The following is a 26,770-nucleotide window of genomic DNA, read 5'->3' on the forward strand; positions in this document are numbered from 1 at the left end:
CAACAAGAAAAGGGTCAAAACAAACACAGAAGTGCTTGGAGATACAGTGCTGATGCTGAGGTCCTAGATTCTTTTTGAGGCACAGGTTTATTGTAAAGTTTCCTAAGATTCCAATTTACACATAGCAACAGTATGGCATGTGTGATAAAATCACCAAAAATGCTCCAACTATAATCAAGACTTTAATGAAAGTTTACACACAACTATCAACTACATATAAAACTACAAAAACGTGCCCACAAATAGACTCAAAGAAATCCTGAAGACATGGTGCCACCATGTGGTCAGTCACCAGATACCTCCTTTGTGCCTGACTGAAAACACAGTGACTCTTCAAACACTGATCCCTTTCAAGATTAGATGTAAAAAATAAGCAAAATATGTGTGATTGTCATAGAATCAGTGTTAGCTCAAAAATTCTGCATGACTGAAAGACTCAAATGTGTTTAAAGCATTTAAATCAGATAAACTGTCATAATGGAAGTACACATTTTATGGATATTAAAATAGCCATTTGACTATGAAAGAGCCTCATATTGTCAAGACTAACACATAACACAATCACACCACCCTAATGTGGTAATTAGCCTGAAAGTGTTAAAACTGTCAACATGAACCACAACTGCCCAAGAAATAGCATTACATTTATATTAAACCATTTATTAAAGTTTCAGCACACTAGGAGAGAAGGCATTACAGCATGAATGATATTGAAGGTAGAAATGGTTCAAAGTGGATGATAGTGTTGGAGCCATATACACACATATACCCAGTGCATTCAGACCCACTTTAAAATTTTATGCTCCCCCTCATTAACAACCAGTACCACATAAGTGAAAACAATTTTAGAAATGTTTGTGAATTTATTAAAAAGGAAAAATAAATATCACATTTACATATGTATTCAGACCCTTTACCCAGTACTTAGTTTAAGCACCTTTGGCTATTACAGCCTTGAGTCTTTTGGGTTATGACAAGCTTTGCACGCCTGGATTGGAAGATTTTCTGCCATTCTTAAGGGCGTAAATTCTCTGAGGCTCAATCAGGTTGGACCATTGGTGGACGGCTATTTTCAGGACTCTCCGGAGATCTCCATGTTGATAGATAGATAGATAGATAGATAGATAGATAGATAGATAGATAAAGAGTCGTGCATCTTTTCCAACTATCCCTGCCCTACCACTGTTGATTTCCTGTATCAGATGTGTTCAGCCAATCACAAGCTGGAATGTACCAATTCATTTTGTCTCCAGGTAATCAGCAGTGGTACCAGTGTTCACCAACCGGATGTTGTGTTGGCAGCGTATCACACCACAACCAAAGCCAAAAGGAGCATTGAAAAAAAAAAGGCAAGCTTTAGGGCCACAACACGCGTGTCTTCTTAATGATTCGTCCAAGACAAACCACAATAGGACCGACAAGAGAGAGACCTGGGTCAAGAAGTTATGTTTGATCACACGAGTTTCTGTGAAATCTCACACGGTTGGATTGTTGTGACGCTATACAATAGCCCGTTTGAGTGTATTGTGAGACTTTTGGGGCTTCTTGTAAGACTACAGGTATGGCTCAATAGGGCCCTACTCACCTACTGCAACCTACTGGAAGGTTCAGTAGCTCGTTATCATCCCACAGATTTTCACTGCCGTCACTCCGTAATTTACGTCCTTAAGTTTAAACAAGACAACTGAGTTATCTTTAGGCATAAAAACGTGTTGGTTATCTTTGGGAATTAAAACGTGTTGGTTATCTTTAGGCATTAAAACGTGTTGGTTATCTTTGGGAATTAAAACGTGTTGGTTATCTTTAGGCATTAAAACGTGTTGGTTATCTTTGGGAATTAAAACGTGTTGGTTATCTTTGGGAATTAAAACGTGTTGGTTATCTTTAGGCATTAAAACGTGTTGGTTATCTTTAGGCATTAGAACGTAGTTAAATTTAGGTAATGAAACATGTTGATTAGCTTTAGCCAATTAATACTTGGTTATGGTTAGGCATTAAAAGTACTTAGGTTTAAGAAAACATTGGGACTTGCATTACATCTGCCTACCACCACAGGTCATTACATAATATGGGTGCACATTAATCAGTCATAATCTTAACTACATATCAATGGCTAATGCTAATTGGCACTACTACATCTACTGGATGTAGTATGGATCTACTAAGCTATATAGGACTGATGGATGCTGATAATGCTTATTCAGCACTAAGACAATTCGAATCAGCTGGAAATCTCATATCTGGAATTGCCAACATGAAACCATTACAGATGGCAGGTGTGTAGTCTCTCGGTCTTATTGAATCATCTAGTGAGCATATTTGGAGGATTATAATGTTAAAAATCAGTTGAAACTGTCCTCATTTCTTTGATCTCACACATTTTCAAAATTGATGAAGATTTGAAAATTGCCTAGTGTGTCCCCAGCCCACGATGTTGTATAGCCTCATGGCAGTGAGAATGAAGGATTTTCTGTATTGTTCCATTCTGCAGTGCAGTGAGGTAAGTTGTCCGCTGCAGCTGCTTGTCTGGTCCATCAGGAAAAAAAGGAAAGGAAATTCCAGGATGGCCTCTACCTTTTTCTGTGTGCATTTAGGTGGACAGTGTTTTCTACCAGTCTGTCTAGGGGCCTTGTAGCTCTTTGCCTTATGCTGTCTCCCCAGCAGAATGTAGCAGAAAATAGCACACTCACCACCACAGTCTGGTAAAACGTGCAGCATTTTTCTGAAGATGTCTAAGGACCTAAGCTGCCTTAAGAGAAATAGTCGTTTCTGCCATTTTATACACTGTGTTCATGCATCAATCTTACTTGTCCAAGTATAGACCTAGATATTTGTACATTGGCACCACTTCAGTGTCCACACATCAAATGTTGATTAGAAAAGGACAGGGCTTAGAGCTTTGAAAATCCACTACCACTTTCTTTTTCTAAGAAGTGTTTAGTGATACAGCTCCCCAACCAATAAACTGTGGCCTTTCTGTTTTAGAGATATTCCAGTTTACATCACCTAAATATTTAACACATGAAATCACTAAATAACAGTCCAATTAACAAAAACAAGACTTTGAAATGGTCCCTGACAGAATCTTCACAGACCAGACTTTGAAAGTTTGCATACACAAGCAACTCTTAAAAATGTGCATACTTCAATTGCCTTAGCCAAAAAAAAAAAAAAAAAGTGCTACCATGTGGACAGTTAGATGTCATCTTTGTGCACCACTGAAAGATGTGGCTCTGCAAACAATTGCCAACCATTTCAAAACAAAGATATTCATAAACACAGCATGTCTTAATACAGAAGAACTTTTGACTTCTGAAGAGCCTCCTCACAGCATAAAAAGTTTAATATAACTAAATAATTCACCTCTTAATATACAACCTCATAGCTCCAATTGATGTTATAAGCCTGACACCCGTTAATCTGCCTATCTGAACCACATTAAATAACCCATAGAAACAGATACTGTATTCAAACCATTCTTTTCCAGTAAGCCTAGACATACGAAAGTACTGCAGCATTTTTCTGACATGTTTCCCTGAAAACATAGGTGACGGTATTGAGTCAGTACAGAAAATGCTTTCTCTGTTGTGATCAGTCTGTACTGCAGGATTGGTAATTTTGCAACAAAGGTGAACCAAAAAGAAAAGCCTGACAGCCATTTACCTGCCCATATGAACCACAAATACCCAAGGAAAAAAAACAAAAAACATTGTATTAAATCACTTATTTATTTTTCAGTAAGCTTCAACATACAAAAGTGTAGCACAAGTTTGACAGACATTTCACCAAAAGTGTAGGCAACACTCCTGGAGTCAGTAAAGGAAATGCTTTCTCTGATATCATGGTTTTTGTTGGCTGCAGTGTTTCCTGATTAGGACTGGCCATTTTGGATCACAAAGGCCAAAATGAGGATACTGTGAACCAAAAAGAAAAAACTGTGCCAGCAACTGTGACTCAGGAGTCATGGGCATTTGAGTGGCTGTGTTTTGGTCCATTGATGGAAGAAATCCTGGAGGAACATCCTGGCCAGGCCAAGGAAAGGGAGGATAAAAAAGTGGATGGAAATCCCAAGGTAACTTTGGTTTTGAGGTGGGGGTAGGCACATCTGTTTTGCCTGTAAGAGGGGAAGGAAAGTAGGGATTAAAAGGAAGAGGCAAAAATGGATCTTGTGGAAATCCAGGCATTTCAGGTTTGCCTGGAAGAGGAAAGTAGGGATAGAAAGGCAAAGATGGATCTTGTGGAAATCCAGGCATTTCAGGTTTGCCTGGAAGAGGAAAGTAGGGATAGAAAGGCAAAAAGGGATCCTGGGGAAATCCAGGCCTTTGGGGTTTCTCTGGGGTTGTGCCATTACTTTCTGGACCGGTTTTGCCTGGAAGAGGCAAAGGAAAGGGATAAAAAGGAAGAAGGGGGTATGGAAATCGAGGCAATTCAGGTTTGCCTGGAAAAGGCAAAGGAAAGGGATCTTGGGGAAATGTGGTTGAATCTGTTGTAGGTAGTGGTAAAGCTGACAGGTACTGAGGAAAAGGAAGATATGGTGAAAAGAAATAGGACTGGGGAAAGTCAGGGTATGAACCAACTGGAGTCTCGCCACTGGGGAGCACTGGCATCATCTGAGGTTGTGAAGCAGTCTGAGGTACAGATGTAGATTTGGGGCACCAGAGGGAGACTGGGATTCCCTGCCAACGCATCGGCAGCACATAACTTCCATTCTTGAAGGAAAAACAAAAAATACAAATTTATGACTCAAGATCATGTTAAAAAAAAAAAAAAACTTAATTTCATTGATTAATGTACAGGTTGTAACCCATTTAGTCTTAAAAGAAATCAAAGCCAGATGCTCATCAAAACCACCATCTTTTTTCCCAGTTTAAGCATCTTATATTTTTATTTCAAGGGGAGAAAAAAAAAAAAAAAAAAAAAAGTTACCTCTTGAACCACATTGCAGCCATGATAGGGAACCAACATAGTAAGTCCAAGGGAGTTCCTCTGCACATGGTAGCCACAGGTGGAAGGGACCTGGGACAGAGGCATTGGAGGTGCACTTCCTGTGTGTGGGAAAGAAGAAATCTGAAAGTGACTGCACAGACACTGGTCCAGATACCTACAGTGTATAAAATACACAGCAATGGAACAGCTAATAAGCTGTGTCACTTTACCTTGGTCCAGTGCAAATACTGAAGCCCCTGGTCCCATTACTTTAAACCTCATCCAGTCTCCAACACACTGCAAGGAAGGTGCCACGCGCTTCCATTGTGTGGAACTTCTATCATATGGAAACCCTTTTGACCAGCCTGGCAGGGATGAAGGGATGAGTGATGAGTATATCCCTGAGTACACTCAGGGAAGAGTATACTTAAAGTTTTCTTGCAGCTAAAACACTTTTTAACATTAAGTCAATAGTAATTGAAATGAGTAAAGGATTCTCTAGTTCTACCTGCAGAGTCTGCTTGATAAGCTGTGCCCTCCGTCACAGAAGCATTTGAAGAGGATCTCCCAGTCCTGTCAAATACATCCGACTCAAGGCCTGACCCTTTCTTAAAAAACTCTCCCAAAGACTATTCTCCCCTCTTGGATACTTTGCTTTTTAGCTGTACTGGCATCTCTTTGACCAGCTCAGATTTCCCTTTTCTTCAGTCGGTAACAGTCCACCATTTGCGCCACAAAACATATCAAAATAACTGCAGCCAAGGAAACTGCAGCACTTTTCCCTTTTCCTTGACACATCATGTTGCATGACTCAAGGAAATGTGGCAGTGTCTGCAGTTTGTAGCTATTTGTGCTGGAACAAGTGGAGCAGCTGCTGCAGCAACCAATCACAAACAGCGGAACACTAATCACGATGAATTCATTACACCTGAGTAATATTAAGGCCATAAGGTCAAGAGACAACAGGGAAGGATGAATGAGCTGGAATTCAGTGTGAGGTCATTATAAGATTTTGTTTGCTGTGTTTCTTTTCAGGAAATAGGTCTGTGGCTGTGGTAAAGTTAGTTGAAAAAGTTACTCTAACCTGTGTCCTAATTTAATGGTTGGTCTCTCTTGAATTTCAATCAGAGACCGGACAAAAACAACATGCAAAACTCTACCATCTTCTGGAGGAAGAGTGTTAAAACAAGTTGTCCTTCGCAAATTATTGAATTACAGAGAACTAAAGGTCAGTGTATTACTTGGTTGTTTCCTTACATTATCTCATTTGACATCAACACCTAGTTTCAACACCTCAGTAAGAGCTTTCTACCATACAGAAACAAACAGGTTGCAGTCAAACTCTGGTATCTGTTCCTTGACTGAAAAGCAGGTGATCATAGAACTAAGAAAACAGAAAAGATAGAACTTCATTAATCCTGAAGGAAATTCCTTTGCCAGAGACTGCTTCAGATAAGAAGAAAAATAAATACGAGAAAAAATGAAATCATCTATATCTACAATTGTATATATATATATATATATATATATATAAAATGAGATACAGAAATAAATAAAAGTAATGAAAAAATATTGCATCAGCTCATAACGGGGAGATGTATAGAGTTGTATTGCCGGTGTATTGTCTTCACTGTACAAAGTGACATAATCTTTGATATATGCTGGTCACAAGATGATGTTTTTTGGACTGATGATTGCAATACCCACATTAAAACACCAGGACATAATAATCATAGGCTATAGGCTAATACACAAATTAGTCCTATGTTAACTGAAGTCACATAAAGATAAACATTCATAACTTAACAGCACACAACAGAAAATACAGAAACGAAGTGTAGACTAAAAATTCAAAGATCATAATAAATGACAATTATACTTTCATATGGAAAACAGAGGGAAAACATAACTTATTGCATTTAATTCATGTCCTAACTGTCCTAGCTTATATAAAAATGTAGTTTGATCCTTGTCTTATTTTAAGCATCAAACTCTAACCCATAACCATTGCTATACATTTTTACTACAGCACCACCTACTGGTTAAGAAGTCATTTCACCAATCTATTTCTGTATAAGCACTTTCAATATCATGTCGCTTCAAGCATTGACAATAAAACAAATCACAGAAAACATTACAGCTTATACCATCTTTAACAGAGTCTAGACATGAGTGTCACCTTAACAACAATAGGAAAACCATCGGGGAGGCGTGGAAATAGGCTACGTAAACAAAGTTATATTAAGGTTATAGTGAAATGTGCCTTTGCATTTTTTATTTAGTTTAAAAGAGGACGACAATAACAGTGTGGCTGCTTATGCAACATGGGGTGTCAATAAAAATGCCAGTGGCATCTCCGGCTGCCGCTTCTGGTGCCGCTAACACTGCGCAAAATACAGCGGCACCACGCGTGGCATCTAGCTAACTAACGGAACTGTGTCCAATTCGGATCGCTTTTTAGCTCACTAGTGCCAAAGTGTCGCGGCACCTCGTAAAGTCCTGTGGCAGCTGCCGTGGCACCCTTTGAAATGCAGTGGCATCTGTAGTGGCACTTCCGGCATCTGCAGCGGCACCCGGAAGTGCCACTGCAAATGCCACTACTCGTTGCCATTGCCACAAATAGAGCCTGGCCCTGCTGCTGCTCTGGCATAAAAAGTAGGCAACGGAGCAGAGGGTAAACAGTTTTTCTTGACCTATGATGACGATGTTGTGTTAGGACTGTATACTCAGGAACGGTTACTAAATGGATTTACAGATTGGTCTCATAAACTGCTGTTTCCACTGTCAAGTGTTGACTTTTAAACCAATAGGTACTCAGGAAAAAAAAAACCCACTAAATTTGAACAACAATCAACAACAATCTCCATGACAGCTGAGCAAACTCCATGTGCTGAGGTGACTCCAGAACAGCGATGGTAAAGGGATCACGAGGTGAGGTGAGATTTTTTTGTTGTTGTCTTTTATAGCTCTAATTCCAATTCAGCTTAAAACATTTTGTTTTTTTTTACATCACACACCTACACATTAATATTTAGGCTTAAATAAAAATCAGATTATAGAATTTACACATTTAAAAACAGTTTTACTTATTATTATATTCAAAAATATACACCCAGGTTCAAACAATATCTGAAATTGTTTTGTGTGTTTTTAAAATATGCAATGCATTTCAAATATCTCCTTTTATTCTTTTCTGCACACAAAGTTGGGGAAGTGTGAATCAGCACCCTGACTGTGCAGCTTATTATAACTGTGTTTTTTGTAATAATTGTGTGGATCTTAACCAGCAGACAATCAGCTAATCAGCCAGCAGTCAGAATTCGGTAGGCTACTACAATGCACATTGCTATAGAAAGCTATTTCATCTCCAAGGTTACTCACAACAACCAGTGGGATTCCTTTTTCACTGTTGTGCTTTTATCATTATAGCCCATGCTCATATTACACTTTCAATGGGAAAACATTTATATGTTATTGCCTTGCTAATATTTGTTTTGTCTGCCTTTATATGTCTGCTTGTCTATGTAATTGATTATATGTTTTAGAAATTTTAGCAGTGCTGCTGTGTGATAGAGACAGACACCAAAATCAGTAGCATCACTGCAGTCAGAAGGACGGAGGCAAAGATGAGCACCGGTTGTCCCTGTGAGTCTGCTCTAAGCACAATTAAATTGAAATAATCAAATAAACAGGATCATCACTTCATCAAATTATTTATTACAAAGGAGACTCATTAAGCAGCTGTTATAGTCATACTTCACTGGGATTTAATTCAGTGGAGTGACTGTGACCTGTGTTTTGCCATTAGATGCCACTGCTACTATGTTAAAGCATGAGCCACTGTGTTTCCTGGATGACAGCGTAAGGCAGATCATAGTTACTGACCTATTAGTGTAAATAAATATATCTATATATCTGTATTGGGCATAATAATAAGGCTTTTGTTTAATTTAACTTTTATATTAATCTGTGTTTGGCAAGAGAACACCGGACGGGTGTCCACAGTCTGTCAGTGAACCACCCACCTGTTGTATCAGAACTGCAGGAGTTCTGAGGTATAATCGAGAGTCCGACAATGACAGGATGAGCTTAACAACCATTCTTCCAGTGGTACAATATCAAATTTCTAGTTAATGTTTTAAATTCCTTATAACCATATGGCTTAATGTTGCTGGTTAGTCAAATTTAACATTGTTGTCTAGTCTCCATTGCTAACAGAATATCCAGTAAAATGTGAGTACTGTGGGGAAAAGGCTCGACCTTCCCTGAATCTAACACAGCCAACGGAGCCTGAGGTGAGGCTGGAAGTAAATGTACTAATCCAGATTCCACACCTAATGCATTGTTGACTGCTCTGTATTCTCTTTTTGTGCTCATCTTAGACAGCTCCACCTTTCTGCTGTGCTCAGCGGCAGCAGCTGTATGAGATGCTGGTGAAGCAGAGATGTTTGTTTCAGAAGAAACTAGTCCCGAGCACTAGTACTTCTACATCATTACAAAATAAATCAGCCAGAGAGTTGCAAGACCTGCTCCCCCATATCCGAGAGATGGAGGATTACAGCCAGTTTAATTTGGAATTACCAAGTAAACTTGGGTATGGATTTGGATTTTAAAATGTCACACAGACCCACAAATATAACCATTATGCATCATGAACATAACTGCATAACACTTATGTCAGATACAATATAATTTGCATCTTTTCATAGACTACAATCAGTCTCCATACCTGTGGCAGAAATGTGTGAGTAACTGCTCAGGGCATAACATACAAATTGACACATTTAAATATTAACAGTTTATACATTTCTGATATATAAACATGGTTATCCATGTATTTCACAGATTTTTAAAATTTGGTTATATTATTGGTAAGAAACTAAACAACTTTGACTTTAAATCTCTTAGTGAAAGTAATATTATTTGTTCTATGCTATCAGCCTCCTCAGAATCAAAGGTCCTCAGGTTCCGACTCTCTTGTGCTAAAGAAAAAGAACTTTATCCGACCAGCACAAGTGAGAGCTTGCAAACTGAAGACACGCAGGTGTTAATTCCTGTTTGTGACCACAGCCCATGTCAGTTTGGCATTTGTCATCATCAGGTACAGATATTATCACAAATTAAAGTTATAGTCATATATATATATACAGTATATATATATACAGTGGGTACGGAAAGTATTCAGACCCCTTTAAATTTTTCCCTCTTTGTGTCATTGCAGCCATTTGCCAAAATCCAAAAAGTTCATTTTATTTCTCATTAATGTACACTCAGCACCCCATCTTGACAGAAAAAAACAGAAATGTAGAAATTTTTGCAAATTTATTAAAAAAGAAAAACTGAAATATCACATGGTCATAAGTATTCAGACCCTTTGCAGTGACACTCATATTTAACTCACATGCTGTCCATTTCTTCTGATCCTCCTTGAGATGGTTCTGCTCCTTCATTGGAGTCCAGCATTAAACTGATTGGATTTGATTAGGACAGGCACACACCTGTCTATATAAGACCTTACAGCTCACAGTGCATGTCAGAGCAACTGAGAATCATGAGGTCAAAGGAACTGCCCAAGGAGCTCAGAGACAGAATTGTGGCAAGGCACAGATCTGGCCAAGGTTACAAAAGAATGTCTGCAGCACTCAAGGTTCCTAAGAGCACAGTGGCCTCCATAATCCTCAAATGGAAAAAGTTTGGGACAACCAGAACTCTTCCTAGCCACAGTGGCTGAGCTCCAGAGATGCTGTAGGGAGATGGGAGAAAGTTCCACAAAGTCAATTATCACTGCAGCCCTCCACCAGTCGGGGCATTATGGCAGAGTGGCCCGACGGAAGCCTCTCCTCAGTGCAAGACACATGAAAGCCCGCATAGAGCCAAAAAACACATGAAGGACTCCCAGACTATGAGAAATAAGATTCTCTGGTCTGATGAGACCAAGATTGAACTTTTTGGCGTTAATTCTAAGCGGTATGTGTGGAGAAAACCAGGCACTGCTCATCACCTGCCCAATACAATCCCTACAGTGAAACATGGTGGTGGGAGCATCATGTTGTGGGGATGTTTTTCAGCTGCAGGGACAGGACGACTGGTTGCAATTGAAGGAAAGATGAATGTGGCCAAGTACAGAGATATCCTGGAAGAAAACCTCTTCCAGAGTGCTCAGGACCTCAGACTGGGCCGAAGGTTCACCTTTCAACAGGACAATGACCCTAAGCACACAGCTAAAATAACAAAGGAGTGGCTTTGGAACAACTCTGTGACCGTTCTTGACTGGCTCAGCCAGAGCCCTGACCTAAACCCAATTGAGCATCTCTGGAGAGACCTGAAAATGGCTGTCCACCAACGTTCACCATCCAACCTGACAGAACTGGAGAGGATCTGCAAGGAAGAATGGCAGAGGATCCCCAAATCCAGGTGTGAAAAACTTGTTGCATCATTCCCAAGAAGACTCATGGCTGTACTAGCTCAAAAGGGTGCTTCTACTCAATACTGAGCACAGGGTCTGAATACTTATGACCATGTGATATTTCAGTCTTTCTTTTTTAATAAATTTGCAAAAATTTCTACATTTCTGTTTTTTTCTGTCAAGATGGGGTGCTGAGTGTACATTAATGAGAAATAAAATGAACTTTTTGGATTTTGACAAATGGCTGCAATGACACAAAGAGTGAAAAATTTTAAGGGGTCTGAATACTTTCCGTACCCACTGTATATATATATATATACTGTATATATATATATATATATACTGCATAATATAATAATATACTGCATATATACTGCATTATTATTATTATTATATATAGTGTTGGACAAGCTTCAAAACTTGATCTTTGACCCTGCATTTCCCATAATGCAACTTTAATATCTCTTTTGAATGCAAGTCCAAGCCCATGTAAAAACACTTGAAGCAATAAAGATCTTTTGTCTTTCTCTTTAATCTTATACATTCCCAGGGTCTGGCAAAACCACTACAGAAGTTTTATTCCAATGGCATGAAATTTCTTACTGTGTTACCTGATGGCTCTGCTCAGGTCTTGTATCCACACAATTTTTACATTGTCAGCTGATTTTTATCATGGAGACCAGTGAACAAAACACAATAAATAAATAGAGCAATCTGGAAGTGCAAGATGCCAGAAAAAATAGGTGTTTTAGATTGTCTGTGCAATACAAGTACTCTACGGTGGGTGTTCCCATCCTTATCGTCATGGTAACAGTTACCCCTCAGGCCTCTTGGCAGTCATTGTTGTGATCACTGAAGAAAATGGAAGGGTCTGCATTGTGTATGATGATAGCAACGCCCCTGCTCAACCAATTAGAGCTCTGTTCCAGTGCGATGGCAGGGCAACATGTTATCACAGCAATGGAAACATATGGTACAACGCTCATCTTTATAGGAATCATTTCCTTCTTATGTTTTTAATATAATTATAGATTAGACAATTGTCTTATTGATTTGAGTTTTTCACTTTTAGGTAAATATAAGTTAGACTAACCTCTTTTTATGTCTGCATTTCATGTACACTATGTTGTTCAACACTGTCTCTGCATGTGTGTGTGTTCATGTGTTCAGGCTTTCCTTAAACAGATCAGGCGGTCAGTGTTTGGATGAGATGGGTGCAAGAGTTCGACGGTGGTGCTGGAGCAATGTGGGCCAAACCTCCACTTCCCTGCACCCTGTCTTCCTGTCGATCAACAAAACCGTTGGGGTGCGAGTTCTGGGGAGGGAACAAGTGTTTGTCTCCTTCCTAGCAAAAGGTCAACAGGCAAAGTTCAGTGTGGGTACCTGTTGTTCTCAGGTAAAAGTGAAGCTTTTTTAATTTTTAAAATCTAACAAGTGTTTATTAAGCTGTGCACTACTGCACACAATTATTTTTGTTCGGCTGAAGATGTGTTCATGTTGCAGTCATGTAAACCTCCAGTTCTGCAGTACATGCCGTTCTTCTCGGGCTTAAATAAATCAAATGAATTTGATCTTTCTTACATTATTTGCTCCAGTAATGTGAAACAAAAAATCTTTTTAGAAGTACTCTAAAACAGACCAGCCTGCTTCAGGACCACCAATATCAAAGGAGGAGCTGTTTGTATCGGCATCCAGGATTAGGTTCAACCTGGCCATTCAACGTCTTCACCAGTACTTGGTGACACCATCCCATCCTCAGTTGTCTAAGGCCATACACGCTTCTCACCTCCATGTTGTCTCCAAAAGGCTTTTAGAAGACAGTACTCGTGTGGTGATGAGTGACAGTGAAAGAGCCTATATCCAAAACTGTCTTCAGGGTTGTCTTTGATGTCCCAGTAATAAAGTGCATGGTGAAAAAAAATAAAAGAAAAGAATCACCTTTTTATAACTACATGAATGTGCAAAATTTTAAGGTGCTTATCTTCATATCAAATTTCTCACTGAGAGTCTGGGCCACTGGCTGCTCTTCCACACAGAAACATACACAATTTAGTGTACCAAACTACATTTTCTTGCTTCACAATGGCTTCAACAAACCGTGTAGCTGTGCTGTAGCACTCTACTCCCACTGTATGCTTTAGTCTCACTTTGTACACCTGTCTAATTGGTTTTGTCTCACCTAATGTGGTCAGCCTTAAGTCTTCCTAATAACATTAGATGGAACAGATGGCTAAAAGCTGTGCGCTCACAACAAGCAAAATGTCTCCAAGCCATTCAGCAGCATTAGTCCTCCCGGGCTTACTTTAACTAAAGTGACTAAAACATTGACAACTGATGGGCTGGCACATTATGTAGCCTTCCAAAAGGCTGTCATGTTGGATAAATATATTTCACCAAATCAGTCAGTAAACACCATGCACTGCTTTCCAGGTAGTTACATGTTTTATTAATCTTAGCTTTGTCCAAATGTAAATATAAAAATTATTCAGAAATCATACCAAAGACAATTACTCAACATTATTTTCACAACAGTACTGACATAATTTAAGTGTTGCATTTTCTACATTGCTAAGCTACTTTTAGAACAATAAACTTAAAATTCTACATATGGCTCAGTGGTACAAATTACTTTTTCTTTTTTTTTTTTTATTCACATAGATTAACTATATGTAACAAGTTAAAGACTAAGAATCAAATGTTAAATCTCTGCTTATGGGTCCACTGATATCACCTGGATGAAATCTGCAGTATGAACAGTACAAGAAAATGACCAAACGGCCGGCTCTGTAGCCATAGATCCCACTCTGGCGTCGGGGGCGGGACGTCTCAAAGGGGCATGTTGAAGAGTGATGGGGGCATCTAGTCTGTGCTAGCAGTCTTCCTGCCTTCAGCGCAGACCTTCATAAACATCACTTCACAGTCCGATGAGAAACCCACCTCAAACCTAGAAAGGAAGATCATATAGGCAGATCAAAACATGAATATTTCCACTGGGCAGCTTGTAAGATCAGCTAAAGAATGGTAAGTTAAAGAAACTGTCCTATTAACAATACTGTACTTACATGGAGTGGCTTTTTAGCTCCAGCCAGGAATTAAAGAGAAGGGTTATGAGTGGTGGTGTGGTCTTGTGTTCATGTGAACATTCATCTTCATCTCGTTGTCCAGGATTTGCACAAGCTGCTGCATGGAAGGCAGGTGCCCTGATTCCAGCTTTGACCAAACGGGCACATCTACCGAAGCACAAAATTCAATTTATTTCAAGTCATTGTTGTCTATTCCACACAAATATTTATCACTGTATCACAAACATTTTATTTTATTAGCAACCTTCTGATTAATAACTATATATTTTAACTACAGAAGTCATTGCTGACCACTATATTTTGGTTGTTACCTGTGTTTGCAAAATCACAGCCAGCTGAAATTAATCTAAGCCAAAAAAAAAAACCAAACAAACATTGGATTCAGGCCAGGCTGTAAATGACAGACTCACCATTTAATGTGATTTCAAATGCTCCTGTAGACATTAACTGGTTTTCAATCATATTGCTGAAGAAGAACACCATCATGCAGGCATAAATCTGAACAAAGAAAGAGAAATTTGAGTTTTAAAATTTGCCATAAAAAAAAAAATCTCACTTTTTTCTTTAGTAGCAGTTTTATTTTAAGCTTTCACATTGCATCTTGTTCACTCAGAATCACAAAAATGGTGCACCAAGAATATCATTTCAGACTGATGCAACAATAAGGACAAACACCACACTCACCGGTCTGGATAAAATAGCTAACTAAAAATAATGAATACACATTTTCACACAGAGGTCTCTTTACTGACATTATGGAGTAGCACATTACAGGGCATAGAGCAGTCATTGACAACAGATTTCTTTTCTTAAGCCAAATGACTTATTGATATCCGTCAAGAGAATTTTACCAAATATTACACAAATACAGGACTTGGTATATTATAAAATAGTCAATGGAGTAAGACAGTTTTATTTGCAACTATCTGATGTCAACAGCTATTGGTCACTTTTCCCTCTGAGCATCTGACACATCACTAACCCTGGGGATAACAGATCACAGCAAAACAATACTTAACAACATAACCTGAAGATCCTGAATGAGATGCTAATGAAATCCCAAGTGTTTACACTGCACTTGGCAGTGTGTATATATGCTGCTGTATGAGAAAAACATCTAAAGCTAAAGCTTACTTTCCTCTGTTTGTATAATTTAACCTTGTTCCTGTGTGTTGATTACCTACAAAACACATGCACAGCAACATAGTGACAACTGTGAATCCACACTCAACCATGTTGTTACACATGAAAATAATATGGTGCTCTTCTATAGACTCCGAGCTTTAATGACTACTACACTTCCAGGAAACCTTACCTTATTTCCCTGGCCCCACTCCCAGATCCCTGGGGCTTGCATACCAAAGAGGGGGAATGGGTCCCTGCCAATAATAATCAGCCCAATCACCAGCAGTTTGAACACAGACAGGAAGGAAGCAATGTGTCTGAGGGGGAAAAAACAAAACAAAAAAAATACAATTTACACAAACGATTAGTAACCACACACAAACACACACCCATTAACCTGCAACATAGAGCCTTCAGTGTGTTTAGTCCAGTTTTACTGCCTTAAATTTAAGGTGTACTGCAACTGATTTAACAATGTTAGCATAAACAATCTTATTGTTCCAACAAGTCAGCTAAAGATAGATAGGGTGTGATACTGTCTTTCATTAACTGAGCTAATCTCTGGTGTGTTGAACTGATGAGGACCTCAGGGTCTTAGTTACACTACACAATTGACTATCACACCTGGGATTGATTTAGCCTGCGACACAAATAGTCTATTTTAAACTAGTCCTCTGACTTTAATGCATAAAGGCTGGACAAGTCAAACTTCATCAGAATCACAATTGTAGCCTGAAGCATACGTGTAATAGCTCCTGTCTTCCAGGTCTGCCTGGCCGTCACCTCCTAATCTCTGGTTCACTAATCCGATTAGTGAACTACACACCACCCTCAGGAACCAGAACCCCATCTGATCTGGCTGAGAATCAGAACCTACTTCTGTCTTTTTCATACAGCATCACAGAGGATAAAACTGAATACGACCAGGACAAGTTCTCTCTACCAGATGAAGATACTATACTCTTCTACCTCCATCACGCATTGTATCACTCTCCTCCTTCTCCCCTTTAACAGATAACAACATCATACCACCTGTTGCCTACATCCTATGCCCTTCACTCTCCTGCAAGCAACTGCACTCACAGTAACACAAATCATTAACAGATTCATGCAACTGGCAAGAGGCCCTAGTTTTCCCACTGCTTAAGAAACCCACCTTTGACCCATCCCTTGTAAAGAATTACAGCCTTCAACTGGATCTTAAAATTCCTAACTCTGAACAATCTCCTTTGTGTCAACCAGTCTGGTTCCAGGAGTGGTGTTACTACAGAAATGGTCCTTCTGACAGTGGTAGAGTCCCTTAGGACTACTAAAGATGCAGCTCAGTTCTCGTTCCATATCGATCTCAATCTGTTTTCAGCTTTTGACAGGTAATCACCAAATCCACATTTTACACTCTCTGAATTCGACATGTCTGCTACAGCTATTGGCTGACTTAGGTTCTACCTATCTGGACAAACCTTGCAGGTCTCTTGCAAGTAGGGACCTGCAAGTATCCAGCTCTGACTGCTTCTCCACACGTGTGCCACAATTCTCTGTACTTGGGTCTATTCTCTTTTCCATCTATACCAGATCCCTAGGTTCTACCATCTGCTCCTAGCATTGCTGTGTCTATGACATACAGCTTTTCCACCAGATTACTTAACTAGATTGCTTTCTGCCTGCCTCTCTGTCTGGTTAGATGATGAGAGAAAACCATTTTCAGCTCGGTCCCTCCAAGCCAGAAGTCCTGGTCTCCATGAACATTACATCCCCTCAGTCAAATCACAGCTAATCCCACACGGCTTTTAGCCTGATTTAATACAGCTGGCTGTAATTCATTTATAACATGGAAGACGATCTCGGTCTTACCGATAGATGGGTATGGGAAGATAGTTTTCTCCTTCAATGCGGATGTCTGGGTACCGCTGGTACAAGGCCTGCGTGTACTCCTCAAACACCCGCTTGTACCCTCAGGAAATGCTGTGAGTAAATAAACACACTCTTAGAAAACCATATACAGCAGTTATAGTATAAGACAGTCACACCACAATTCCAGTTAGCAGCATATTAGCTTTCTCCAAATTCAACACTCTGTACTCCAACGCTTTGCAGAAGAGCAGCAATTTGCAATGCAAATACTTTCCTGTTCCTTTCCTGTTTCCTGTTCTTCTGACATACATCCACGAACCTTAATCTTTTCAAATCACGTGACATCTTTATTAACATAATTTGTATTATTAATCACCTTAATGTTTGTACTTGCTTTCATAAATCTGAGTTCAGTTTGTTCCACATATGGATAAACTGTTTCATTAAAGGGATTAATTACATGTGACTTAGCGTGACTTTACTTGGCTTTATGTTTTCAGCACCACGCAGAAACACAAAAACTACGTGTTTGGAGATTTGGAAAGCTCTTTGCCCTTACGTTGGAAATTTCCTCTAATCTGATTTGCAGCATGTTTGACAGCGGAAACTGAAGCACAACTGGACACATCTATAAAACGTACCCCCCTCCCTGTGTGTTTTAACAGTTGTAGAGTAAAAAACAGTGCCGTCTCTTCTAATGTATTAACACACGCCCAGTTCCTGTTAGCTACTTAGCTCTCCGCTTTTGGCCTAGTTAGTTGCCGGGAGCTAGTTAGCTAACCTTAGCTAGCTTGTCATGACTCGCCAGATTTTCGCTCAACTTGCTTACCAAATTTGAAACTTAAGAAGGGGTCCCGTGGCAAACTGCATCTTCATCTTCTTCACTCCGCTGCTGTCACCAGATGTGGTGCAGCACAGCGAGAAAAGCCCCAAGACGAGGAACGAAAAACGTAACCACTTCATCGCCATCCGTTCCGGGGTTTATTTCCACGCTCTGTCGTAGCTGCTTTAATCTCTACATTTCCTTGGTCCGGCCTCTTCTGCTGCTGTTGGTTTTTGACGGGTGGCAACCAACGTGAAGATGCATTATCGCCACCTACTGTCCTGGAGTGTGAACCACAGTTTAATTCTCCTAAAAAAAAACACAATCTATCAATTACTCACTTTACTTTAAATGAACCAAACTGTTACAACTTTTAATGTTTAATGTTAATACGAAGTATGTGTTTAAACAGAACTCTCCAATTACTGAGCTTCTGTTTTAGGGCCTTTTTCTTTCTGAGATATACTTTTGACAAAGTACATTGATTCAGACCAGATGGATGCTTGCCTATTAGATGTTTATTGAACACTGTCACCCAATTATCCTTTTTCTTTTCCTACCTGGTGTTTCACTGTATTGGTCTCATGGTGCCCACTTGCTTCTAGATTCCATATACCTGTCACCCTGTACTTCTACAATACAATAAATAATTTTACTCATTATTGCATCCCTGCTATTCTAAATTTGTTTCAAAATAACTTGTCTTTAGCATCACCTACTGCTCTGCCAATTTAGAGTTGAAGATAATCTATATATTCTAGTCAAGACATTTTCCTGTATTAGGTCTGACAACGTATTATAGGCCTGCTATTGACCTGATTTCCTTATCAAAGATATAATTAAAGTTCGTAATTTTAAAGGAGGCAGATATCCATTTCTCATCATTGACAGATTTTTAATTCAATTAGACCATTTATGTTTTGAGAGGGGCAGGCAGGCATATCTTGTATTTGAATAAATCCATAGTTTAATAACCGTTTTCACCATAATGCATCTCAAGCATGAATGCTGTTTTTAGTTTATATAAATGTATAATTATTTTTTAACTTCACTATTGTGCTGCAATCTGACATTAGCATCAAACTTTGGTCAGTTTTGGGCATGGGAATAAGCATCTGCCCACCACAAGCAAAAAAACAAAAGGTAGATCTAGTGGTATACATCAGCAACTTCTAAAGGGGCTTGTTAAAAGTTTAATGAATTAGTGTTTTCAGAAACAATTTTATTCAAAATAATAATAATAAAAAAAAAAAATCAAAAAAAAAAAAAACTTCAAAAGATTCATTTTAAACCAGCATCTGCAACAGATGGATTCCTGGGCTCTTCTCAGTGTTTCAGCCTTATCTGTCGCTCTTGATCCACTGCAGACTTCAAAGCTAAAACCATGTCTGTGGAATGAATGAGACTTATGAATACAAATAACAGGCTAAATTCAAATGCATAAACAAAGTCCAATATCAAGCTGCGGTACAAACCCAGTAAGTTCTGTGAATATTCCAGCAGGTGAGGAAGTCCTGCCTCAAGGTTGTATGAGGTTTTCTCCATTGCTGTGACAAACTCCTCTGCCCTCTGAGAAAGTGAAAATGGTGTGAGGACGTGAAAAGCTTTTTTTTTTTTTTTTTTAAATTTTAATTTGACATTATGCTGTTAACAAGAGCCGATTTAAAACTTTACCTGGAGCTCTGCATATGTTTTTTCCTCTAGCTCTGCCACCTGCGATATGGCATCATATACACTTGTATCTTCAACAGATTCCTATAACACGCAAAAGTAAATAGCAGCAAAATGTTAGCAAATTATACACAGAATATAGTAATCATAACATATAGTATGTTCTGATAATAGTTATAACATTTATATCATTTTGGGCTAATCTTGTACAACTGACCTCATCTGAAGCATCACTGGTAAGATTTTTTGCCTTTTTTGATCCAGTTGCTTTGGAAGTGCCATTGAGCTCTTTCACTCTGCACAAGAATGAAAAATGATTAAGGTTTTACACTGCTGGTCAAAAGTTTCCAATTACTGAAATATATGTAGTTTAGGATAATGTGTCTGAAGCATAAAAAGCTTAAAAACTATTGGAATTTCATAAGCAAAGTATGCACCTGTCAGCATAACGTAGTGTGTTCATTGTATACTCGCAGGAAGCCATGCCTGGAGACACCATTGCAATCTATGGGACAAAAGAAGAAAAACATGTATACAAGTCCTGTACACAAATACTCATGTCAGTTTCTGGTTGTTTGGTGTGCATTTCTATCATCCACTATAATGTAAAACAGACCATAATACCCTACATACCAAAGTGTAAATAGGCATATTAAATACATGCTGCATATTATGTTTTTAAACATACCATGCAGGTCCTAGACTTCTCTCCAATAAAAGAATCCCTCAGGACCTTGGTCAAAGTGCTCATGCGGAATGGAATGTGTTCGCTGTTTTTTCCTAATGAACGAATGCATTCCTACGGGGCACAAGAGTGGATACACAGACATGTTAGGAGTAATTTTCAACATGCTTTCAGGTGTTGTGGATGCTCATTTATCTGGACTGAGTTCTGTGAATATCAAAACAAATGAGCATTTTATTCTTCTTAATTCGTGTGCAGATATAGTAACCCTCACACTCTCAAATGGAGGTGCAAGAGACAGCTCTCAATTTGCAGTCAACGACTTATTTATGTGGTGTAGGCATCCCCCACATATATATACTCCACCTTTAGAGCCAGCAGGCTGCGGTTGATCTCTGCAGTCTCAACCAAAGTGCTGCGGTCGTTGCTGCAGACATCTGTGCCACGCTCATTGCCAGCCAAATCAACCAATGAAAATTTGCCATGCAATGTGGTAGCACGGTCATTGCGTCGTAGCACAATCTGGAGGACTGCATGAGAGCGGGATGAGTTGGCATTGGCCGAGGTCTGGCCAGATGTTCTGGAACGACAGAAGGAAAAAGAAAAACAGCGATGTCACTAATTAATCAGTGTGCTATTAAAATGTGTCTTTTTAACTCTATTACTTTTGTTTAACCAGAATACTTAAGACTGATAAAAGCATAAAAGTATTTTAGACATTCTATTTGTGTTGCTGTTAAGATAAACTTCATAATTAATGCTCTTTCAAAACATGTTTGTTTAGAGGAAGCAATAAAAATCTTTGGGAAAAGTACACACATTCTTAACACATACCTGCAAGCACTGCCTGTCTGTATCATCCTGATGACCTCTTCTGTTGTGGTAACACAGACCTCTTCCAGACCTACCACCTGAACCTGTTGTCGGTCATCCTCTAGAACACGCAGCTTGGCCTTGTTGTTCAGCAGGTCAAAAACCTAAATCAAAAGTTACATTTTTCACCCACAGAACAAATGAACAGACTGATCCTTTAGAAACATTCCAATTAAATTATGTCCATGTAGGCAAGGAAATACATTTTTCTTACTTTGCCATTGTAAATCTCAAAGAAGCTGACATAAGCAGAGACATCCAGCTTAGCATACTTCCTGTGATTGAGATGGGTGAAAACATCCTGGGCTAAAAGGAAGAGAGTCAAGCATAATTCAAATTTAGGTTCTGATGTTAGGGGCACTTTAAGATAAACCTGAACTTACTTACTACTTGCATAAGTAAGTAAGGGTGATGCAATGGGATTTCAATGCTAAATAAACTAGACAAATAATACAAACAAAACAAGTTAGAAATCTATTTCTCTAAAGAATTCCAAATGTGAAAACACAATTACAGTGGATACATTATCTTTTTATCCCATTGTAACTACTGTGTGGGGAAAACGAATCCTGATCAGATTCCCTAACCAAACTAATGTCACAACTCATCTATGGAAATCTGGGAGTAATTTCCTACCTGCCAAGGCGTAGATTCCTTTAGCACTGTTCTGCTGTTTACCTGTGAAATCACCCCCCATTGTCTAGTTGGGAGATATAAAGTCAGGAAAGAGGGGGAAAAAAAATAAATAAATAAATAAAAATGAATGTGCATAGTGTGCTATGCAGAGATTAGAATTCAGGGGAAAGCCTAGAGGTCCTTCCCATAGTAGAAACCTCCATTCAAAAGCGAGCATTTCTTGAAGAAACCATGCATTGACATATTTACTTATTGCATTTATACAAAGTGAAGTTATAGATTCAACCGCACGCAGCAAGGAGCAGCAACTTACATGAGTTTTTCCACTTCCTGTTTGGCCATACGCAAAACATGTTGCCATGCAACCCTCGAAAATGGACTGCACCAAAGGCTTGGCTGTGAAACTAAAGTAGAAATTGTTATTTTTCAGAAGTCTTGCCAAATCAAAAATAAAAAAAAAACTTTTTTTTTTTACAAAAAGTATACTGTACACTTTCTACTTTCTATTGGGAGGCTACATCATGTCCTCCAGGAATAAACTATTAGTAATTAAACTGGCCAGTCAAAACACTATGTATCTGATTGAGTCAGCCTGCAATCAGATCCTAATCATTTCAAAGCCCAAATTTAAAAAGCCAAACAATATCCTTACTTGTAGACCAGGCCATTGGTAGCAGTTTCATCAAAGGAGTAGTCAAAGTGGAAAATTTGGTTGTCCAAGTACTTGGTGAGGTCAACCTTCTGTTTTGGCTCATGGACCAACAGTGCACCATTTCCAGGTATAGTCACAACATCTATCTCCTTTCTAATGATCTCTGGAATACACAAGGAGTCCGGACCATCAGTCACCATTATATATATATATATATATATATATAATAAAAAAGGTAGTATTTTTAGAAAATCTTGACATTTATTATAGATACTGTACACAGGATGTTAGATGCCACTCCCCCTATACCTTGCTTGTTAAGAGGCCGCTTGCGAACACACACACAAATCTTATGAGGTTCAATCTGTAAAAAAAGAAGATCCACCAGAAGGAAAAATGTTATACTGAAAACCACATACAACATTATACATACACTGAGGATGGTTTGAGAACACAAGCTAACCTGATCAGTGGAAGATACAGGGGTGATTTCCAAGCTTTCTCGAAATTCTTGAATCATATCATAGATTTTTTGGTTTGGACGATAGGTTTCTGCAAACTAAAATGAAAAGTAAAGAAAGGGAATGTAAAATGTCTAAAAATGTTTCAGCAGCCACTTTTACAATTCAGAATAAATAAAATAAATAGAAGCCTCAGGAAAAAGATCTCACCTTTCCCTTCTTGGGTTGCATTTCGGGGGGTTTTATAACACAAGACAGCCGTTTGTTTTTGTTTTTCTCTTGGGGGGCCACAGATTTTCTGCCTAAAATGCATAAAGATGATTACCAATTTTTGTGGTGTTTTAATACTACTGTAAAAACAATAATTTTAACTGTAGAAAGTGTGTTCCTCAGGGCATGTTACTTGTGCTCCCTATTCTTACTTCTTATGACCTCTATTGCTAGCTTGGGATTGCAGTCGCAAAGCAACAACAACTTTCATTTTCTTTTGTACAATCCAACATGTCTGATATGTTACAGAGTTTGTTACTGACCTGACCTGACCGCAACTGGAGGACGCATTCTCTCAGGCTCATTTTCCTTTTTGGCCTCAAGTAGCAAGGCCAGTGGTTTGGCCTCAGTCCTTCTATGATGCTGATTAGCAATCACTGGATAAGGGAAAAGAAGGTAATTCAAGTAAACAAAGAAAGCATCAAATATTAAGCTGTCTCCAATATGTGCAGCAACTGGTCACATTTTGTAAGACTGTTAGCAATGGGTGATGCAACAGTACAATGTGGACATGCAAACAAAATATATTTTAAGTCATAGAGAAGGCTCAAGGTTACCTGTCTCAAAAAACCCATTAAAAGAAATATGTAGAAAACTGTTTTGATTCTGATCCCCCCCCCCCCCCCCAGACATTTACTACAAACCAGAATTTGTGAGGACTGGTGAGTTGACGGCAGGAGTCTCCTGACTCTGAGAAGACATTGAGGTTGGGGCCAGTGGCCTACTAGGGCTTGGAGCCTTGAGCAAACTAATCTGCCTGCTCTGGGATCGAGTGGCAACTGAAAGCGAAATACATCCAAGTCAGATGAATGTCAGTGCCTTAAAGTAATTATCACCAAGTATTGCTAGCATTGCTTTTATGGGGTTAATGGAAATTCAAGGCCCTGCACAATGGAAAAACACATTGCTTTTGTAGAATACACAATGCAACACAGCAACTTATGTTATGCAACACTATGTTATGATTTGGGGAGAACAAAAAAAAAAAAAAAAGACAACAACCCTGAGTGGCAAAAGTTTGGGTAGCAGATACAGAGAAGTGGAATCACAAGAACAGGTGCTGATTAAAAAAACCCCATTACTTAACCCCCCCCCCCAAAAAAAAAAAATCCATAAAGCACATAATTACTTATGTGTAACCAATGACAAGGTCTGAGCAAGCTCCACCAGAAGTATGAGATTTTTGCACATGCACCGTGATCCCATTAACTAAAGAAGTGATTAGAAAATCATGCATGTGTTGCCAACCTGACTCTTCGGTTTGGGTTACAGCTGGAGCAGATAGTTTTGAAAAGAAACAAGCTGTTAAGTGACAGAACACTGAAGAATGTGGCAGTCTGACAGACAACACAGTTCAGTGCAGGTACATACAGGTGGAAGGGGCAGGGATCCTGGACAAACGCGTTCGACCCTGATACCTCTGTGGAAGACAGAAATAAAGGTTGCTCAGTGCAACACGTTATCATAGCCATTTGAGGTTAAAACCTTGAAGTCCAAAGTTAGAACGTTACTAAATATTATGTGGAAAGGTAAAGTACCTTGTCCGGAACAGGAAGTGGAGGGTCAGCGGCGGAGGAAGCTTTCAGATGGTTTTGCAGCTCTGGATTGAGTGCACACAATTCACTCACTTCAATCTAAATCACAAGCCAACACAGGCGACAGAAGAAAGGCATGGTGACCCAGATGTCAACTAACTAGCTCCAAAAAAACACACGTCTCGTATATGTGTGGACTTGCTGACCTCTTTCCCTCGGCAGGTGTTCTTCTCCTGCCACTCCACCATCGCTGTGGCTTCCACGGTGTTAACAGACTTCACCGTGGCCGAATGCACACGTCCTGGTTCACACACACACACAAATAACCTCCCGTTAACAACACAGCGGTGTTAGTTAGTTAGCCTGCACGGGCTAACACAAAATATATACTCACCATCGCTGCGACTGATCTGCACAGATAGTCCGATAAGTCTGCTCAGGTCCGGCTCCATTTTAGTTCTTCTTAACGGTCGTAACGGAGAATTTAAAGTTGAGGTTAGATTAGCGTGTCGTTTACGATCTTCCGCTCCAGCTAATGTGTCATAATTGCTATTAAAGTAGTTTTATCGGTAAATATGTGACCGCTCTCTTCTGATTTGGTTTGACTACTGCCAGTTGACAAACTCACTCTTACCTTTCTGCCGCCCAAGATTCAAACGAGCGTTATTTCCGGTATTTAAAGCATCTGATTGGTCGTCATGAAGTTTACGTCAACAGCTTTCTTCTTCTATGGGTTTTTAAGAAAAAAATGCAACTTGGCGTTATACCGCCACTGTCTGGATACATTGGGAATTATCTCTATAATGAAAAGTGATTGTTATACTCAGTTTTAAATCATTAAAGTTAGGATCATGATCAAAGGAATGATCAAAAGATCATTAAAGTGTTATCTAATTTAAAACGCTGCGATATTTTGAGCTCATTCTAGTTTATGCACTGTTAATAATAAGAAGCCTACTAGTCACCATCTGCCCCCCAGCTTCTCCAGCCATCCTCATCATATGGACTAATTAGATTATCTCACAATATCACACCTTTGGGGCCAACCAGAGACCTCTGTTCATATATAGTTTGTTATATGTGACACAATGCACTATTGGATTGGCAAGAATTTCTTCCAAATCAACTCAGAGGAAATGACAATATTTAAAAATAACATATCAGAGAGAGGGCAGCATGGTGGAAGAGTGGTTAGTGCTGTTGCCTCACAGCAAGAAGGTCCTGGGTTCGCAACCTGGTCTTTCTGTGTGTAGTTTGCATGTTCTCCCTGTCCTTGCGTGGGTTTACTCTGAGTGCTCCGGTTTCCTCCCACAGTCCAAAAACATGCATGTCAGGTTGATTGGTGACTCTAAATTGCCCATAGGAGTGAGTGTGAGTGTGTGAGGTTGTTTGTCTCTATGTGGCCCTGTGATGGACTGGTGACCTGTCCAGGGTGGACCCCTGCCTTTCACCCAAAGAGAGCTGGGATAGGCTCCAGCAGATCCCAGTATAGAAAATGGATGGATGGATATCAGAGAGATCTCAGTATCATTATATCTGATTACATGTAGTGTTATATTCACATTACACACCCCTGCATTTAGATACAAGAGTCCATGAGCTAACACAGAGGGAGTGCTATTTTGTGATCAGTGTACCGTTGTACCTGAATTCTGATAAAACACTGATCTATTTAGCCTACTGCATTTCATTCATATGACTGCAAAAATCCTTTGTTTGTCTAAATCCTCGCTCTCTACAAACATTCACTGCAAACCGGGCACAGCAGTTCAG

At 39.3% G+C, this 26,770-nt stretch overlaps 4 protein-coding genes across 7 annotated transcripts; 1 reads left to right on the forward strand and 3 right to left on the reverse strand.

The window, feature by feature from the left end:
• Positions 1–3,839: 3,839 nt before the first annotated feature.
• LOC113134161 (protein PELPK1-like) lies at positions 3,840–5,193 on the reverse strand. The gene is made up of 3 exons (XM_026313398.1): positions 5,157–5,193; positions 4,927–5,045; positions 3,840–4,709 (listed from the first exon to the last, which is right to left on the reverse strand). The coding sequence occupies exons 1-3, from the start codon at positions 5,191–5,193 to the stop codon at positions 3,840–3,842; spliced, it is 1,026 nt and encodes a 341-aa protein (XP_026169183.1).
• Positions 5,194–7,474: 2,281 nt separating this feature from the next.
• On the forward strand, positions 7,475–13,236 carry LOC113134077 (glutamate-rich protein 6). 2 transcript variants are annotated; one of them, XM_026313301.2, is made up of 9 exons: positions 7,500–7,600; positions 7,737–7,862; positions 9,309–9,520; positions 9,636–9,670; positions 9,867–10,027; positions 11,883–11,965; positions 12,147–12,305; positions 12,503–12,728; positions 12,954–13,236. In XM_026313301.2, exons 2-9 carry the CDS (start codon positions 7,839–7,841, stop codon positions 13,218–13,220), a joined length of 1,167 nt encoding a protein of 388 aa, XP_026169086.1. In that variant the 5' UTR covers positions 7,500–7,600; positions 7,737–7,838; the 3' UTR covers positions 13,221–13,236. The 2 variants fall into 2 exon arrangements, 1 of the variants encoding a protein (XP_026169086.1); XR_003296049.2 differs by lacking the exons at positions 9,309–9,520; positions 9,636–9,670; positions 9,867–10,027; ... (1 more) ...; positions 12,147–12,305; positions 12,954–13,236 and having other exon boundaries at positions 7,475–7,862; positions 12,503–12,808.
• Positions 13,237–13,755: 519 nt separating this feature from the next.
• selenot1a (selenoprotein T, 1a) lies at positions 13,756–18,423 on the reverse strand. Its single transcript, XM_026313302.2, has 6 exons — positions 18,221–18,423; positions 17,392–17,502; positions 15,731–15,857; positions 14,826–14,913; positions 14,395–14,562; positions 13,756–14,276 (listed from the first exon to the last, which is right to left on the reverse strand). Exons 1-5 carry the CDS (start codon positions 18,358–18,360, stop codon positions 14,438–14,440), a joined length of 591 nt encoding a protein of 196 aa, XP_026169087.1. The 5' UTR covers positions 18,361–18,423; the 3' UTR covers positions 13,756–14,276; positions 14,395–14,437.
• A 971-nt stretch (positions 18,424–19,394) lies between these two features.
• Positions 19,395–25,641, reverse strand: kif2c (kinesin family member 2C). 3 transcript variants are annotated; one of them, XM_026313298.1, is made up of 22 exons: positions 25,392–25,641; positions 25,204–25,298; positions 25,001–25,096; positions 24,834–24,882; positions 24,711–24,734; positions 24,107–24,241; positions 23,726–23,839; positions 23,403–23,494; positions 23,195–23,290; positions 23,041–23,095; positions 22,732–22,894; positions 22,393–22,483; positions 22,080–22,143; positions 21,658–21,749; positions 21,405–21,547; positions 20,937–21,150; positions 20,574–20,684; positions 20,323–20,390; positions 20,103–20,181; positions 19,889–19,969; positions 19,690–19,783; positions 19,395–19,602 (listed from the first exon to the last, which is right to left on the reverse strand). In XM_026313298.1, exons 1-22 carry the CDS (start codon positions 25,447–25,449, stop codon positions 19,541–19,543), a joined length of 2,076 nt encoding a protein of 691 aa, XP_026169083.1. In that variant the 5' UTR covers positions 25,450–25,641; the 3' UTR covers positions 19,395–19,540. The 3 variants fall into 3 exon arrangements, with proteins under 3 accessions (XP_026169083.1, XP_026169084.1, XP_026169085.1); XM_026313299.1 differs by lacking the exon at positions 24,711–24,734; XM_026313300.1 differs by lacking the exons at positions 24,107–24,241; positions 24,711–24,734.
• Between the last annotated feature and the right edge of the window lie 1,129 nt (positions 25,642–26,770).

Source organism: Mastacembelus armatus, chromosome 17 (genome assembly GCF_900324485.2).
Source record: "Mastacembelus armatus chromosome 17, fMasArm1.2, whole genome shotgun sequence".
Lineage (NCBI taxonomy): Eukaryota > Metazoa > Chordata > Actinopteri > Synbranchiformes > Mastacembelidae > Mastacembelus > Mastacembelus armatus.

Bases quoted from the DNA above. Each gene is read 5' to 3' on its own strand.
- LOC113134161 (XM_026313398.1), bottom strand. From the start codon at position 5,193: ATGGGACCAGGGGCTTCAGTATTTGCACTGGACCAAG. The intron at 5,046-5,156 runs GTAAAGTGACAC...TCCCACACACAG, and splicing joins AGTATTTGCACTGGACCAAG to GAAGTGCACCTCCAATGCCT. The intron at 4,710-4,926 runs GTAACTTTTTTT...TTTTCCTTCAAG, and splicing joins GCTGCAATGTGGTTCAAGAG to AATGGAAGTTATGTGCTGCC.
- kif2c (XM_026313298.1), bottom strand. From the start codon at position 25,449: ATGGAGCCGGACCTGAGCAGACTTATCGGACTATCTGTGCAGATCAGT. The intron at 24,242-24,710 runs GTTGGCAACACA...TTTCGCTTTCAG, and splicing joins AACCCAAACCGAAGAGTCAG to TTGCCACTCGATCCCAGAGC. The intron at 23,495-23,725 runs GTCAGTAACAAA...TATGCATTTTAG, and splicing joins TCCAGTTGCGGTCAGGTCAG to GCAGAAAATCTGTGGCCCCC.
- LOC113134077 (XM_026313301.2), top strand. From the start codon at position 7,839: ATGGTAAAGGGATCACGAGGTGAG. The intron at 9,521-9,635 runs GTATGGATTTGG...ATCTTTTCATAG, and splicing joins GAATTACCAAGTAAACTTGG to ACTACAATCAGTCTCCATAC. The intron at 11,966-12,146 runs GTATCCACACAA...TCATGGTAACAG, and splicing joins GATGGCTCTGCTCAGGTCTT to TTACCCCTCAGGCCTCTTGG.